This window comes from Chlamydotis macqueenii, chromosome 1, assembly GCF_036417535.1.
Source record: "Chlamydotis macqueenii isolate bChlMac1 chromosome 1, bChlMac1.mat, whole genome shotgun sequence".
NCBI classification, from domain to species: Eukaryota; Metazoa; Chordata; class Aves; order Otidiformes; family Otididae; genus Chlamydotis; species Chlamydotis macqueenii.
Window position 1 is genome coordinate 189,900,294 of NC_141556.1, and position 17,423 is coordinate 189,917,716.

General features: G+C 39.0%; 1 protein-coding gene across 4 annotated transcripts in view; it reads left to right on the plus strand.

The window, feature by feature from the left end:
• Window positions 1-17,423, plus strand: part of DCLK1 (doublecortin like kinase 1) — a 257,253-nt gene that overhangs the window by 158,692 nt on the left and 81,138 nt on the right. For all 4 annotated transcript variants that reach the window (XM_086771976.1, XM_086771974.1, XM_086771975.1 and 1 more), the window contains exon 5: window positions 15,928-16,044. In XM_086771976.1, the coding sequence (XP_086628102.1) occupies window positions 15,928-16,044 (117 nt within the window). The remainder of the gene's footprint in view (window positions 1-15,927; window positions 16,045-17,423) is intronic.

Here is a 17,423-nt window from a genome sequence, read left to right on the forward strand (position 1 = left end):
TGTAGGTCTGTGAAGCAGATGTGTTAGTACAGCCAGTATAACAGCTTCATTCCTTCCCTCATCTTCTGCAATGCAGTCAAGTTTCGAATTGTTATGATATGCAGTAATTAAATATGAATAAATAAAATATCACTAGATAATGAAGCTACAGTCCCCTCTGTCATGTTAAATCATTGATGAGCTGCCTGTGAGTAGGAACTGCAGCTGATGATGTCTTCTGCCTCGAAGTCTCCGATTAGTTTGTGAGCATTTTTGTAAATTTTCCCGTCATCTTTGCATCAATAGCCAGAAAAAAATCTTTTGCCTCGATAAAATATGTATGGATCATTATATCCTTCTGCCTCATCAATCCTTTCCTTTCATATCTTCCAACACCTGAATAATGACTGGCTGTGGACCTGTTTTGCAGATAACAACTATGTAATTCAACTGTGTTACCTTGTTAGGCGTCAGTATGTAATTTGCAAGCTTGTTAGAATAAAGAGTTAGTTTTGGGGAATAGATGCAGAGTACCTCTATTTCTCTGTTTCTGTTTTTAAAGTCATATTTATCCCATAAAAATATTCATTTCAGTGAAGGAATGGAAGAAATAATGAACAAAATTAGAATCTTTGTTTGCATTTGCCTATTTCAAAATGGCCCAGATGTTAATCGAGGTATTTTAAATCCTACAACTCCTACTCTGCTGGAAATAAGGTGTGAATTCAGTATTCACGCTCTTTTAAAAACTCCTCCTGTCCCCATAACGGCTTTCAACCTATCTAAAACATTTCTTCTGTATCTTTATCCATTACCTTTGTAGCTATAAATATTTCACATTTATAATACTTCATTTCAGACTCTTCTGTTTGCACTGTATTCCTCTCACTGGTGAGAGGGCCATAGAATATCTGACCTGTAAGTTATGAGAAAGCTGTTGTTTGGTTTCATCAGATGTGAATATTAGAGGAAGGAGCTCCTGTGTAAGCAGGAATGGAATTTTTGCATCAGGTTAGCTACTTTAAAAGGTGCAGCTTGTTTGAAACAGTTCAGGGAGCTGGGATGCTGTGGCTCTTCAGCTATTTCAGTTGATCCCTTAAGATGCATGCCCAGTCAATCGAGCATTCCTTCTTCCTGGCTTTAGACCATCACTGCTGTGGAAACACCATTGTCCAGTCACAATCTATGGGGTGATAAGTTGGGATGGTGCTTGAGGGTACTTTGTACCCTCAAAGTACTTGAAGGTTTGATTTACTACGTTCTCATGTGATTTATCATTGCATTTGCACTGGTTTATCTCTATAATACTTGCATCTTTTTTTCCAGTTTGGTTTTTTTTTATTGTTAGAATTACTTTTCCTTAAAGCAATGTCTCTGGTACTCTGCTTGTATATGATTGATGAACTGCACCTTCTGTTACATAAAGATAGCACAGAATATAATAATTAGGAAAGAAATTGAACTGGGACTGATGATTATTCTTCAGACCATCATAGAATTCCTGTTAATACTAGAGATGCTCAAGTGAGGTTTAAATAAACCCTCTCACACAGTCAAGCAGTCTGTTGCAGCAGCACAGAAGTTAACGTATGCTGATTTACCTTTCTGACCTCTATTTTCCTGTCGCTAGGTTGCCACCAGTACTCAGGTTAAATCTAGGATGGTACCTCCAGATCTTTACATGGCAGTCACAAAGCAAACGTGCCTGATTAAAAGACTCTGATTTGTTCATAGCACTTTTTTCAGCGTAGGAAGACACGCCTGATCTACACAACAGAGTTCTGGCATCTGGAATTACCTTTTATCTCCACAGGTTTGCATGCAGGCACATGTGGAGTAAGCAAACAAAGCCCAGCTTGTGGCACCTAAATAGAACCACATGCCACAAACCTCAGCCAGCGATGCAGCTGCCAGCAAAGCTTCAGTGTGCACGCATCCCAGGAACAATGTCAGCAGCTGCGAGCCCAACAAAATTTCTGGCAGTGATGTTTTCCAGTTTAGGCCTGGCCAGGCTTTACATCTCTTGCCCATCTGTTTGTTTTGCATTTTGTTACATCATCCTGATTGCAGTATTTAAACTATAAAATCATGGGGGGGTCGTACGGAGGGGGAAGCTGCCTTGTGCAGGTCGCCTCAGGGAGAGCTTTCTATTCATAGGAGTTGGTGTCAGAGAAAGCACAGAGGCTTTTTTTTTGTGGGGGGAACAGACATATGGGAAGCTGGGACTGACACTGACAAAACCACGGGGAGGTTAGAAGCAAATTGCAAAGCTAAGGCAAGGATATTTTGTCTTCTGTATTTCTACATTTCAGTTACAAAGCAAATTTATTATATTCTTGAAGAGCTGCTTCAGTTCTACATAGTGATAGAATGGAAATTAGGAATTCTAGGGATACATTTTATCATCAACATTTTTGTACCTAATTCAGTGTTTTGTGACTTTGAACAACGTTGCGGTATATGTGCTTAAGTTTCTGAGAAAGAAGTCACATTTTCTCTTAGAATGTCTAGAGGAAAACAGGAGTATGTCCTGTGAATAAACCTGGGTTTTAAGTTAGCTTTTGGGTTCAGCTGTGTTTGGAATTCTTATTATTTGCTTTTTAAAAACATTCTTGTAAAAAATATATATTGGAATGACTTTTCGTAAGAAATTAAGTGTCTTATTGAGAATATTTATAGAAAATAAGTTAGTAAAAATTGGCTTCACGTCAGATCTTTACTGGTAGCTGTTCCTTATCTCTTCAGAAACAGCTTCTGAGTGTTACATCCCTTCCAAGACTAGGAATACTCCTACTTTTAAATATTGAATAATCCCAAACTTCTGAATGCATGTTTTAGAGAAGTAAGACTTTAAATAAAGAACATATCTGAGAAAATGGTGGGTGACTCACAAAGAAGAATATGGCAGAACTTGTTAAATTATTTATTTTTTCATCTTTCATAGTTGCTACATGACTTCAACTCAAAAGCAGCCCAGTGTTTTGTCAACCCATATGACAGCCCTCTTCAAACACTTTAAAAATTAGCAATGGATATGGTTCCACATTTGAATTTCTTTAAAATTAGTGGAGCTGGTACAGGGGTAGATATGTTTCCTGGGTACCACCTTGCAGAACAAAAAAAATTACATGGGTCAAATAATTAAAAAAATGAGACACCCCTATGAAACATTCTTATCTACTGCATTTTTAGACTTGGCGTACTTTGTCAATCATAGTAATGGCTTTCATTTCGTGGAAGAAGGTCAGCTCAAACTGGATTTGTCTAATATCAGTTAAGTTTGTACAACTCAGTATTGAAGTAATTTTACAAAAAAAAATCTCTAAAAACAATGATCCACTGAAATGTTAGATACTATCATAAATGATACCTGTAATTTTATAAGGTAGAATGTAAAGCATTACTTCCAACAGTAACCTAACCAAATGTGTATCAATACAGTCTTACTGATGTACAGTCAGCACTCTTCCTCTCCCCCTTTGCCTACACACTGCTTGTTGATTGTCTTTTAAGCATCAGCTGCATGTAAAGCTGTGGTCATTGCTTCAAACGTTTACAATCCAGACTGCTTCAGAAGATGGTGTAGACTAATGTTTTGATTGGTTGACTTTTATTTTATTTTTTTTTTATGACAACTTTCCTTGAACTGAGCTAGCATTTGTGAGTTTCAGTTTTTGTTTTGTTTTGTTTTTTTTTCATCTGGACATGCCTATATATGGGCTTAAGAATGAAAGATGTGTTGTTTCTAGAGCTGATTGAGTTGTGGAAGATGTAGATAGAGCCACGTCTCCTCAAGAAGCTCTAGCATCACAAAATCACTTTAGATCTATCCAATGAGAATAAAAAAGAATGTAATCCATGAAACTGGTAAGAAACCTCTTATCTCAGTATTAAGTTCCACCATACAGTTGTTTTGGAAGGAATACATGCATCTTAATGGTATGAGAGGATATTAGCTAACAAGATTATGAATTGGCTGTGAAGGAGACAATCTGAACTTTTTGGGAGATACCAATTCTGCTAATGCCCTGCTGAGAGAAATTCTTAAGGCTAATCAGTCTGGCTTTTGAAGATACATAAAATATTTATATCTCAATAGTCACCCCACTCAGGAAATGATAATGATTTTAATTCACCCATTAAGCAAGCACTTTTCCCTTGCTAATATGTTCTTGGACTTTCAGTCAGTTTTACATTAGAGGGCCTCTCTTCATTTTGCTTATCTTTCAGCTAAACCCAGACAGAAGTGCTGACAGTGAAAAAACTTTTGAGTACCTTCTATGAGTCATACTGGGAAGAATTAATCAAAAGAATCATAGAAGGGATCTGAGAGGTCCCAAAGGAGGACCTGCTGTACATAAATTGACTTTAAAGGTTTCTGGCTAACCTGTCTGTGTAAAGTTGTAGTTAGGGAAATTCAACAAGTCCTCCACATGATCTGTTCCGGTACTTCCTTATCCTTGCAGTTAAAAACATGTTTTCTCATGTCTGAATTAATCTATCTCTTAGAAACTTAAGATCACTCTTATTCGTCCTATTTATGATACAATCAATAGTAGGAATTTATTTTTCTTCTTTTTGGCTGTCTATTAAGTATTGAACGCTGCTATTTTGTCTCGTCACTTCTTTTCTGAACTGAAGATTCCATTTATATTAGTTATCCTTCATTGGTCATGTTTCCCAGAGTTGTGATCTTTCTTGGTATTCTCTTAACCCTCTGAAAGGTAAAAGTTTTGTTTCTAAATAGGAAACATAAATGTGGGTTTGTTGTGTTAGCTGGCACTACAGTAGCCTTAAGGAGAACAGAATAATTCAGGTGTCCTCCTGTTCATACCGACAGGATGGTGATCCTTTTTGCTGCAGTGGTTTGCTTCAGATGCAGACCCACTGCAGAACTTACGTCCCTCTTTCTCTTTGCAGAGTTGCTGTTTAGCATTTATGCAACGGATTCTTGCAGTGAGTTGGCTTCTGCCTGTTTACCGTTGCTTGTTCTTTCCTGGCTGTAGTACTTCGGACTTGTTGAGTTCTGTCTGTTTCTTCTGATGACTTCTCCAGTGTTCAGGATTCTTCCAAATACCATTTATGTTCTTCTACAATGCTTATAGCTTTACCTATGGTAGTGTCATCTCCGGATTTAAAACGTGTATTCAGCTTATTAATAGAAATATTGACAAGTACCAGACTCAGGAACAAAACCCTGATGAGTCCCTCCACTTATTCTCTCTTAGTTTGACAGTAAACCATTGGTAACTTATTTTCCAATACCCATCTTAAAAGCAGTTTCTGTCGATGGTATTTTCCTAAGTTGCGTCTTGAGTTTCAAAATCCTGATTAAGAAAGTTTATCATCTCTATGGCCCCCCTGTTATCCTGTTATAGGAAGTCTACTTTGACACAGTTTGTTCTTGACAAAGCTATTTAGACTATTATATATATTTTTAGTATCTTCTAAACTTCAAATGGTTTGTTTCCTTTATTGTTTTGTATTGTCAAAGAATCACAGAATGGTTGAGGATGGAAGGGACTTCTGGGGGTCACCTGGTCCAACCCCCCTGCTCAAGCAGGGCCACCAGGAGCTAGGTGCCCACGATCATGTCCAGGTGGCTTTTGAATATCCCCAAGGCTGGAGACTCCACCACCCCTCTGGGAAACCTATGCCAGTGCTCGGTCACCCTCAGAGTGAAAAAGTTTTTCTTGGTGTTCGGAGGGAACCTCTTACGTTTCAATTTGTGCCCATTGCCTCTGGTCTTGCCACAACCAAAAGAAAAGGAGCCTGACTCTGTCTTCTTTATACCTTCCATTTGGATAGGTTTTTTTTCCGTAATCTCAAGTTAGGCTGACTATTCTGGAACTCCCAGATTTCTGATTTTTCCCAGTTTTAGAGATCAACACTTGCTTTGACTTTTTCTAGTAACTTTACTTGGCCTTCACAAATTTCAAAAAATGGTGTCTGGTATCTCAGAGATTGTCTCAGATGTGTCCCTAAATATTCATCACATCTAGCAAATTTGAAAATGTTATCCAAGGTCTAACCTGTTCTCTATCTTAATGCATCTTGCCTTCTAATCCCGCTGTTGCTAAAGTTATCTGCCTGATTGCAGTTAGTATTTTTAATGAAAATTGAAACAAACAAAAAATTTAAACAATTGGCTTCTCATATTCATCTGTTTTTAATGGATAGTTTATATTCGTATATCTTTTTTTTTCTTGTGCAAGACTCCTTGCTAATCCAACTAGTTAGCTGTGTAAGTGCCGTGGGAATTTGGTTCATGTTTAACTGTTGTGACTATAATCTTTATCCCAGTATAGTGTATTTTGTTTCTTTGAAGGAAAAAAAGGGCTTTTAAAACTTAATACTGCACAATAAAGTTGTTAGTCTGATAAGTGTATTTATAAATATGCAGATTTACTTGAGGAAAAGCATCAAAGCAGGAATAAATAAGACATTCAGTTTAAATACATATTTTCTCCCTCACCAGAAATCAGTTACATAGAAAAATCTGTAACGTCAGGAGGCCTGGTTAAAATGTGCTAAAATTTAACTGTTTTGGATGGATGTTTGTCAGTAATACCTTTAGCTGATGCTTTCCATGTGAAACCAATGTTTTGCAAATGGGGACTTTTTACTTTTCTAACTGTGGAAGGGGCTTCCAAAAGAGTCATTTGAAATGGAAGATGGTGGAAAACAAGTTATAGTCTTCAGGCAGCAGGTAGTAGTACCAAAACCCCAGAATATGTTGGACTGCAACATTGTCACTTCTCTTAGACTGGAATTAAAAGAAAAAAAAAGATGGAATGCCTGTGTACTTGATGGTTAGGATGATGTTAATATTTACCATATGGATTGGATAGGAGATCTGTTTATTCTCAGAGTAAAGAACAAGATGATTTTTAATTAGTAGTATGACAAATATTACCTCTTTGTGCTGAGCAGGAAAGCTAGCCATTGATCTTGCCAAACAGGAAAGTTAAGAACTAATGAATTTGTACTATCCTCTCATTTCATCTCTGTTTGCATGCATAAAACAATGGCAAGAGAAATTCCATCCAAATTATGCAGATAAAGTAAGGCACTTCAGTGATGAATTTTTCCCCTGACCTCACCAGGGGTATTTAAGAGATACCTGCTGTTAGCATATATGCCCAGTAAAGAAGCTTTTGTCACAGAAAGAGAAAGCAAGCCATAAGCAAAGGCAGGACACATTTCTTTGTTTCATGAAGCATAATGCTGAGGCCATAAATAAAAATAATACAGTTGATTGCAGTTGTAATCAGTTGTGTCATCTTAAGCATTTCCAGGTAAAAGTAACTTTCTGATATTTTGGTAAGTGCAGCTAGTGTGGTAAACCTGCAGAAGCAGGGAGAGGGTTCTGAGTATAGGGGTAAACTAATGAACATTTATATCAGCATTGGAACAGCTTAAGTGTAGTATATTGACCAAAAAGCGGTAATTAAAATCTCTGGAAGTGAAGTGGGGTATGTGCCAAGGCACACAAAACAGACATGTTAAACATTACATGTGTGCTAGCTGTGTGTTTTAGCTAATGACAAATAAAATTCCTATTTCAACTCAGTCTTCAAGTTTCTTAAAAATAATTTCTGATAATGCAATTTCAGTTTCAGGAATTAATATTTTACATATGCAGATTCATTCACATGGATTCAGTAGGAAATTTCTCAGATTCATTTAAGCAAGCAGATTTTTAAGAAGTCTTCTAATTTTGGCTGCCTACAAATACAGAGCTGGAAAATAATTAGATATTGTGCCTTGTCAGAGAAGCTGTTGCAGTGATGCAAAATGTTTTTTAACTCCTTATTATCACTGCTATGGGGTGGAATTTTTCATGGTAGCAGATTTCTTCTCTGTTGAAAGGTGAAATTTAACATCATAGTGTTTGTAAAGCCAAAATATTAACATGGTGGTTTGTGTGAGACGATTCTGACAAAAAGGTTAGCAGTTGGAGAAAGCAGAAAGATAAAATCTACTTATACACAGTAAGATCATGAACTATGGCAAAAATGTTGTGTTACTGATTGTATTGAGTAAAAGAGCCCATCCTCATCCAAACATACTGCTTCTAACTAGGGTAAGTTCCCTGATACTCAAAATTTATGATTTATATCTGGTCATTCATGAGTAAGATTCATCTTTTCTAACGTAAAGGTTCCTATGATAGGTCACAGAAATGAACATGTTCCAGAGACTGTTGAAGGACCGTGGGACCAGGGAGATAGTAGATGCCCCATCCCTGGAAACATTCAAGGCCAGGCTGGATGGGGCTCTGAGCAACCTGATCTGGTTGGGGATGTCCCTGCTCCTTGCAGGGGGGTTGGACTAGATGACCTTTGAAGGTCCCTTCCAACCCAGACTATTCTATGATTCTGTGATTCTATGAATAGTTCATACATATGCATTTTTTTTTTACCTGGCTGGTATGAGATGAGTTCAATCCTGACAAGTTATGTAGACAGGAGCACATTTGAAGATAAAGTAGGAAATACTTGAAGCAACATTTTAATTATACATAAAATCTATTTATCTTTTTAGAATAACTTTCTGACTGACTTCACTCAATTTAGGAGCAAATAAGGACTTTGAAAGCTATACATTAGAGCCGAATGAGTATTAGTGATCATACATGAATTCACAAATACCTTCCTTCCTTCTCCCTTACAAGGCATTTTCAGAGTATTACATACATCGGAAAGCATTCTTATGTTCGGTGAAGCTATATGTGTCCCTAGGAGCTTGCAGGATTTTCTGTTTTACTGATTTCCAATAAGGTTTAGATGGCTTTAATTGTTTGTATTTTATGGCATGTAGATTTTGCCTTGTCAGTGAATACTTATCCCAGTTTCAGAATTGGGGAATGATTTTTCACATGAAAAAAAATCTAGCTTTTTCTATATTTTATACCCGAGTCAAAGCATGTTTATTGGCAGGGAAAAAATAAAAAAAAAGGAGATTTAGGTATTTGCTACCACAAATATTCAGCACACAGTTGAGATAGAGAGACTATATTCCTAGATTTTCTCCTGAATGGAGGGACTGCTTACTGGTAAGGAATCAAATCAGAAGATAAGATGTCTCAAAAAAGTGTGCATTTATAGTGATAGATAGCTTAGTGCATGAGATAAAACTTTAGGATTTTATATTCTATGCGTACATCATTGTCCATCTGCATCAAGATCACATTGAACAGGAAGACATGCAGAACAAAATTGAAGTAGGCACAACCATGACGACAGAACATTTGAAATTACTTAAACCTCTGTGAAACACCCTATATCCCTTTCATTTCTGGAAACTGTATGATAGGTACCCTTTTGAACATGCTGTAATTACAAGTCATAGCTGACACTGATTCATTAGTAGGGTTGGGTGAATTGCAACGTGTATCAATGCCACTAGACAGAATGGTGCCCTTTCCCTTTTGTTGAAAAGAGTGAAACTTAGTTCTGCAAACAGAAGATTACTTATTTTAATTGAAGGCATGAATACAACTGAAAAGAAAAATCATATTAGCTGCATTAAGAATTAGCAACTTAACATTAAAAACTAAAATTGGTACTGCCTTTGGGGTAATGATCTACTGATTGGCCTGCGGACATTGCTAGTGAGGCTAATGTCTTTAAGCAGTGGTAAAAGGTACCAGCCTGAGGCTTACAGTAAAGTAGCTTACCAACAACCACAGACGTCCTTGATCCTGCCTCCTTGCTTATCTGTAGGATACAGCTGTTGCTGAAACCAAGTTAAATGTTCTCGTCTTAGAGAAACAGATTGGTAAGGATGCCAAAAAAATAAATATCTATCCCCTACACACAAACGTCAAAAAAAAGCAAAACACAGCAGAGAGTGGTATTTTAGCCCAGAAGGAACTTCTGAAGGCCATACAGCCAACTTCTGAGCAGCTGACAAGTAAGCCTTTTTGATCTCATGGTAATTTAGATAACTTTTCACAGTCTTCTCTAAAAACACGTTATATTTGTTCATTTTATGACACATTTATTGCAGATTAGTTACTCTCTGTTGCTTTCTTGCCATTGTAAAATTTAATGAACATAGAAGCTAATGAAACATTTTGGAAATGCAACATCACAGAGCTGGAGACTGGAGGCGTTATGATTCTGCGTGTTAGCGTCCCTTAATTACCTCATGCTTACATTTCATGCATTTGACAACAGGAAGAATCAAGAGCTCACAAGTAAATATGTTGAGGTTCCTCCTAGTTTTACCAGCTCCTACTGGTCGTTGACACCACCATGCAATCTCAGGAACTTGGTGTTCCTTACCTTGTCTTAATGATGTAAAATCATAGCCTTGGGATATTTCCTCTTTTTTTTTTCTCTGCCTTACTGTTGTTAACGTCCATTAAATGCCTCAGGCCTCTGTGGTAATATTCCATGCTATAAAGGGACTGCAGTGTTACACTGTTAGCGTCGCTGCCAATGGTCTGTACTTCTCTCTCATACTTTGCAGTTCTGTCTGTAGTTATACAATAGAACATCTTATTGCAAGATGTTTTGGCTGGAAAAACATTCTTACTTATCTGATATTCTTAGTTGGAAAGCAATAAAGCCTGTGAACAGACCTTAAAGTTGACCTTCTTTTGCTTCACGTTACCATGGGTATCATCATTTTGTTCCTTTAATCTTAGTCAGTTGATGGTGAGAGGAAGGACTGAGGCTTCCTGATACATTTCTTTCCTCACTGAGCATACTATAGTGTTTCTTCTTGGCTGAGCATGCCCACATGAGTGAGAAAGGCAATATAACTCTCTTCTGTCAGGAATTCAGATCTATTTCTGATATAGTTTTGGCATCAAAAGAAAATTAGGGGGAAAATGGTCTTTATTTCATGGCTTACCAAGCAACTGTTCTACAGTTATCAGAATACTGTCGATGAGGAGAAGAAATGTATTTATTTCCTTACTAGTATAGATTCTGTGTAGGAAATAAAAATATTATTTTAAAAAACATGCTTTTTTGTTTTGTTTTGTTTTGTTTTCCCTTCCTCTTTACACATAGTTTTCCTACAGCAACAAGCAGATTATGGTAATGTCTTAGAGGAGACAAGTGTGTGGTTACTGAGTGGGATCTTTGCCTGCAGTAAAATTTTATTTTCCAAACTAAATGTGACAACAGCATTGCATACATAAACTGTTCATGGGAACTGAGACGTATGTGCTACAAGCAGCATGGTTACATTCTGCCCATGACTGGATATCCTTTTAGACTCTCTAGCTAGTATTGCCACAGTCTTTAAAAGCATGAGTTGCCCGGGCCTGGTGCACACAGCACTGAAGGCTTGCCCACATGCTTCTCTGCAGGCCGTGCAGTAGCCTCTGTCATTTATGAATAAACTTGTAAACCCATAGGAGGTGTGGCACTTGACAAAATTTACCATGGGTTTCACAGTGGTGTTTGCTTAGAGAGAATATATGCTTATTTGAACTACAACCTTTTAAAATTTCACAACCTGGAAATTATTTTTGGGAGAAAAAAAATATGCCAAAGGGGTTAATAACTGAGCTTAAAAGGGTTTGTACACATGGAAAAATAGGAAAACAGAGAAAACTTCTATGACAGAGACTAAAGAGAAGAGAGAGATGCACCTGGAGTACTATGTCCAGCTCTGGAGCCCCCCGACATTAGAAGGACATAGACCTGTTGGAGTGAGTCCAGAGGAGGGCCACGAAGATGATCAGAGGGCTGGAGCACCTCTCCTATGAGGACAGGCTGAGAGAGTTAGGGCTGTTCAGCCTGGAGAAGAGAAGGCTCTGGGAAGACCTTATAGTGGCTATGAGAAGAGGCTGATGGAGCTGAACTTGCTCAGCATGAAAAAAAGGTGGTTTTGGGGGGAGCTACCAGCAAGCCCCAGTGCTTACGGGGGCAGCATCTCTTCTCCATCAAGAAGATGGAGTCAGGCTCCTCACATTGTTGCATGGTAGGAGGATGAGAGATGATAGGTGTAAATTGAAACAAGAGGTTCAGACTGGATATAAGGGAAAACATTTTCATTGTGATGGTAGTAAGGCACTAGAATGAGTTTGCTCGGGGAGAATGTGGAGACTCCATCATTAGGGCTTTTCCAGAAACAAATAGGCAAAGCCCTGAGAATCACAAAACAGTTGAAGATAGAAAGGATCTCTGGCCCAAACCCCCTGCTCAAGCAGGGTCACCTAGAGCCAGTTGCCCAGAACCATGTCTAGACAGCTTTGAACATCTCCAAAGATGGAGATTCACGTCATCTCTGAGCAACCTGTTCTATTGCTCAGTCACACTCACAGTAAAAAAGTTCAGACAGAGCCTCCTGTTTTTCAGTTTATGCACATTGCCTCTTTTCCTGTCAGTGGACACTGCTGAAGAGTCTTGCTCTGTCTTCTTTGCACTCTCCCTTAAGGTATTGATATACATTGATAAGATTCCTCCTGAGGCTTCTCTTCTTTAGACTGAACAGTCCCAGCTCCTTCAACTTTTCATCACGTGAGAGGTGCTCCGGTCACTTAATCATCTTAGTGAACTTTGCTGGACTCTCTCCGCTATGTCCATATCTCTCTTGTACTGGGAAGCCCAGAACTGGACACAGTACTCCACATGTGGCCTCGCCAGTGCTGAGTAGAAGGGAAGGATCGCCTCCTTCAACTTGCTAGCAACATTCCTCCTGAAACAGTCCAGGATATAATTTGCTTTCTTTGCAGCAAGAGTGCATTGTGCTGGCCCATGGCCATCTTTTTATCCGCCAGGACACCTTGGTCCTGTTCTGCCAAGCTACTTTCCAGCTGGGTAACCCCCAGCATATACTGGTGCATGGGATTGTTTCTCCTCAGGTGCAAGACTTTGCACTTCTCCTTGCTGCAATTCATAAAGTTCCTGTCAGCCCGTTTCTCCAGCCTGTCGAAGTCCCTCTGGATGGCAGCACTACCCTCTGGTCTATCAGCCACTCCTCCCGGTTTTATATTTCAATGTGCCCTGAAATTATTTTCAGATTTCATTGTTCTTTGACCTTGCCAAGGATCGATGGGAGGCTGACCTGTCTGTAGTTCCCTGGATACACCTTTCTGCCCTTTTTGAAGATAGGAGTGAGATTTACTGGGTCATCAGATGCCTATCCCAATCACCATGATAATTCAAAGATTATTGAGAGTGACTTCATGATGACATCAGCCAACCACCTGAGCACTTGCAGGGTGCATCCTGTCAGTTCCTGTGGACCTCTGTATGTCTACTTTGCTTAAATATTCTCTAATCTGATCTTCTTCCACCAAGGCTAGATCTTCCTTTCTCCAGACTTTCCCTCTACTTCTGAGACCTGGGATTTCTGAAGGCTAATCTTGCTGGTAAAGACCGAGGCAAAGAAGGCATTCAGTACTTCAGCCTGAAGGCATTCAATACTTTTCTGTGTTGTGTGTCTCCACAGCCCTTGCTTCATTCAGCAGTGAGTGTGCATTTTCCCTAGTCTTCCTTTTGTTCCCTATGTGCCTAAAGAAGCACTTCTTGTTGCCCTTGACATCTCTCACCAGATTCAATTCCAGCTCCAGAAATGGTAGTACCCCACCACAGCATGTGAGGGGGAGCACTTCTTGCTGGGAGAGAAAGAAAATGGTGACAAGATATAGTTAACCTCTGCAGTTCAGGTCACCCACACTGTCCTTGCCCATGTGTGACAAACCCCAGATGAAGAAGAATAACCTTTTATTAATTATTTTCTTCTAATTTCTGAACATAGTGGGTGAAACAATGTAAGGGCTATCTTGGGTATTGCCCTAGACAGCATTGTACCAGTAGGATAGAAAGATAACCTGGACATGCGTTTAGTTGCCTCCTCTTCCCTTTTGTACTGCTTTCTGCCTGCTCCTTTCTAACATTATGAGGGGAAATACACGTTCAAATGCAGAATCTTCTCTCTAACCTCATTCTAACTCTGGGTGCTTATAAAGTATTGCGAGAACTTGAATGCGTATTAATATTTAGATGAGAATAAAGGTTTAGTGCATAGCATGAATTGCAAGAGAGGGATGTAGATAATTTTTTTTTCTTTATGTGTTGGAAACATAGGAAACTTTGCATAGTAAAGTATATTACAGGAAGTATGTGGCTGTTTTCTTCATGGATTCTTACATTTTTCTACTAAGCAAATGATTATTGTCTAATGGTTTTAGCTTGATGGGGTCATTCTACTTTATTCTTTTTGTTTGTTGACCATTAGAATATTCAGTTCCCCACACTGGGATGACATCATAGTTTTACAAGATCAAACAAGTTGACTGTCAGGTGTTTGGTCATTTTAAATCTTTGTTTACAAGAAAGGTAAAGAACCAATTTGCATTTGACAAGTATAGATGGTTTCTGGAGCAGAAGTTTATGCCAGTACTTGAATGTAAGGTTCCTGCTGTAGTTACCTAGTGGAACCTAATTGAAAGATTCCGTCTGATTCCTCCTGTTTTCATTTGGTAATTTCCTCTTACAACAGAGTAAATGTTTTTCTCCATTTCCACTCATCGTTTGGTATAAAATGAGAATAGTCATCAATGAGTCACATAAAATGTCAACAGAAGGAGATTAGCTACTACTGGGCATTAGGAAGGTGGGAGGGTTCGGGAAGAAAAGTTTTGGGAAGACCAGGGCATTTCTCTGGTCCTCTCAGCTGTGCTGGATGTTCTGTCAGTTCCGTCAGTTCCGTCAGTTCCATCAGTTCTTGCTTCCATTTCCTTCAACAGCTTGATGAAAGACAAACAGGGCAGCCAAAAGAAATACACTTCACGGCATCATTCTCTGGTGGATATGTTTAAGTTAATTAGTTATGCTCAATTTTCTTTCTTTGTTCTCTAATCTGTCTATACTATGTTACAGGCTTCACTGATCATCTGTGAAAACTAAATAATGTGCAGGCTTGTACGTGGTATTTTCTAACAAGGGAGAAAAAATTCATGTTTATTTCTCTTAACCTATGTTGAGGAACCTTAACCATGGGAAAAAAATGGGGAACAGGTCTGATACAGAACTAATTGTTTAGTGATGTATTTTTAAACAAGTGAAGTATACTGACATTGTCAGGTGAAGACAGTGTAAACATTGCTGCAGACTTCTGATTGTATATGGGCTAAGAAGTGGATTTTTTTTTCCCTGACTGTATTATATGTCTGGTGATTAATTTAGTATCCATTATGAGTGCAAGACATCAGCGTTATGCACACTAAGTTCTTTCATCCTCAGGCCAAGAACCATTTTGCAGGCGTAATGCAAGAATGCCTACAGAGCTGTGTGGGTGTATATAAACCCTTAACCTGAACATCTTGCAGTGTTCTCGAGTGGGAGGGTAATTTTGCCTCTTCATTGATTTTACTGATGTCTCTTATGAGCAAGTAGTGCCATTTCCCTTAACCTGTGATGAATTACGTGTGCTATACAATGTGGGCTGTTGCTCACCAGAGGATTAAGCAGGAGCAACAAACCTGCTTCACTTTCTTCAGACCTTTCCTGAGTGACAGACACCTGCGTCATCTTGTACAGTCTTAACATTTTGATATCTTAAAGCAGCCTTCTGGTTCTTCTGGAGGAGATTGCCTAGCTTGACAAAAATGCTTACATTGCATTTGGATCGTTTGCAAAAAAAAACCCACTGCATTACTTGTGTTGAAATCTTCAAAAGCAACTAAATTTTATGTGTAGTCTCAGCACTGTTAAATTAAGCTGTCCTAAGTACCTGCAGTAACCATGGTATCTAAAAGTCTGTATTACTGCAGCAGTTCTTTGTCTGGGATGTGGTACATCCTGTACTTGGATTTTAGTGGAGCCATTTATACAGATTTTATATTTTCCCATAAAACTCCTCAAGATGAATGAAAACAAGCGTGGGCTAAATGTTTGTGCTTTTCAGTGCTCTTTCTGTTACAGGATCCTGCTGGCTTTCTTAATTGCTAACTTATGCAGTTTCTTTGTCTTTTAGAATGTCGGGTGGTGAAATCCACTTCCTATACCAAAATAGCGTCGACTTCACGTAGGAGCACCACCAAGAGCCCAGGCCCATCCCGACGCAGCAAGTCTCCTGCTTCTACCAGCTCAGGTAAAGCAAGCAAGAAATCTTTCTTAGCAACAGCAACCAATCTGTTTCAATACAATTGGCAGTGTGCTTAAAATGTCATGTTTCTGTGGAAAAACATTGCACATGTGAAACAGTTGATAGTAACAATTCACTTGTTTTCTCAGTTGCATCTGAGATTAACTGTCTTCCCAATACAAAATAATTCTTCAGTGTTTTATAAATCATACTCTGGCATTACCACAGTTCATTTTACTTTATTTTCCATGCGTAATTTTACTACAAATACCTAAAGACTGTCAAAAAGAGATATTCTTTGTACTAGGAACTGAATAAGCACAAGGTAGAAAGTAGTCCAAGTTACGCAGCGTAGGATCTGTGTCTGCAAAAGGTTGATTTCCCAATCTTTTTTTGTGTTTTGTATCCAAGGGAGTTAAGAGGCAGCAGTGAGGAACAGATAGGTTAAAGGCAATGAGGATATTGAGGAAAGGGGGGCAGGGCAGAGAAAGAATGCAATTACAGATGTGAATGTGAGGTGCAAAGATAGCTGAGGAAAAAATAAGTCAGAGTTGACCAGACAAGCCAATGGTACAGGCTGGAGAAGACATAGCAAAAAGCCTGAAAAAGTTCTATCTGAAGGCTTTGCTTTGACTGCCTTTATAGCTGCTCCCACTAAGTAGTCTATGACTAGCTCCCCCCTACAGCTTTTTTTCCCAAGCAAAACAAATAAATAAACCCAAAAAGTGCGTTGGATCATTTGCCAGTATTGGTGCCTGAAAGTACAAATAACACTTGGTGTGGGCTAGTTGAGTAGATCCAATCCAGCATTTGCAGGATTTCTTGTAAATATGGATATTGCGAGAGGCAAACATGAGAGCTGTCTGAAAGCCACCTCACTCCTTCTGCCACAAGTCTTCTGCCAACAGGCAAGTGAATGTCGTACTGGGACCTGCATCCAGCACCGTAAGGTCTTTATGGGAAGGTGGTGATCAGAATGACCCAGGTGCTCCTAGCTGGTTTCGAAGAGGGGAGGCATGGGAACCATATTTTTCAGAAGAAGTCTAAGCTGAGAAAAAAAGGCACCCTTGCTCAGGGAAGTAGGAAAGTGAGAGAGACACAAGGAGAGTCGGAGGCGTAGATGCGAGTAGCGGGGCTGGCGGCAGCGTGCTTCCTACACATCCTAAGAACAGCTGAAATGGTGAAACCCAAAAAGAGGTAACGGGAACTATCAGTTGTGAGGAACAAGCCCAGACTAGCTCTTAAACATCTATTAAGTTACTTTCTCTGTAGCTAGGTGAGTGGAACAGGGTTAAATTAACCTTTAGCAAGGGAGGCCCTGTTTGGTCTGTGAATGTTACGGACTCTTTCTGTCTTTTTCTCATGAGTATTTATGAGTATTCATG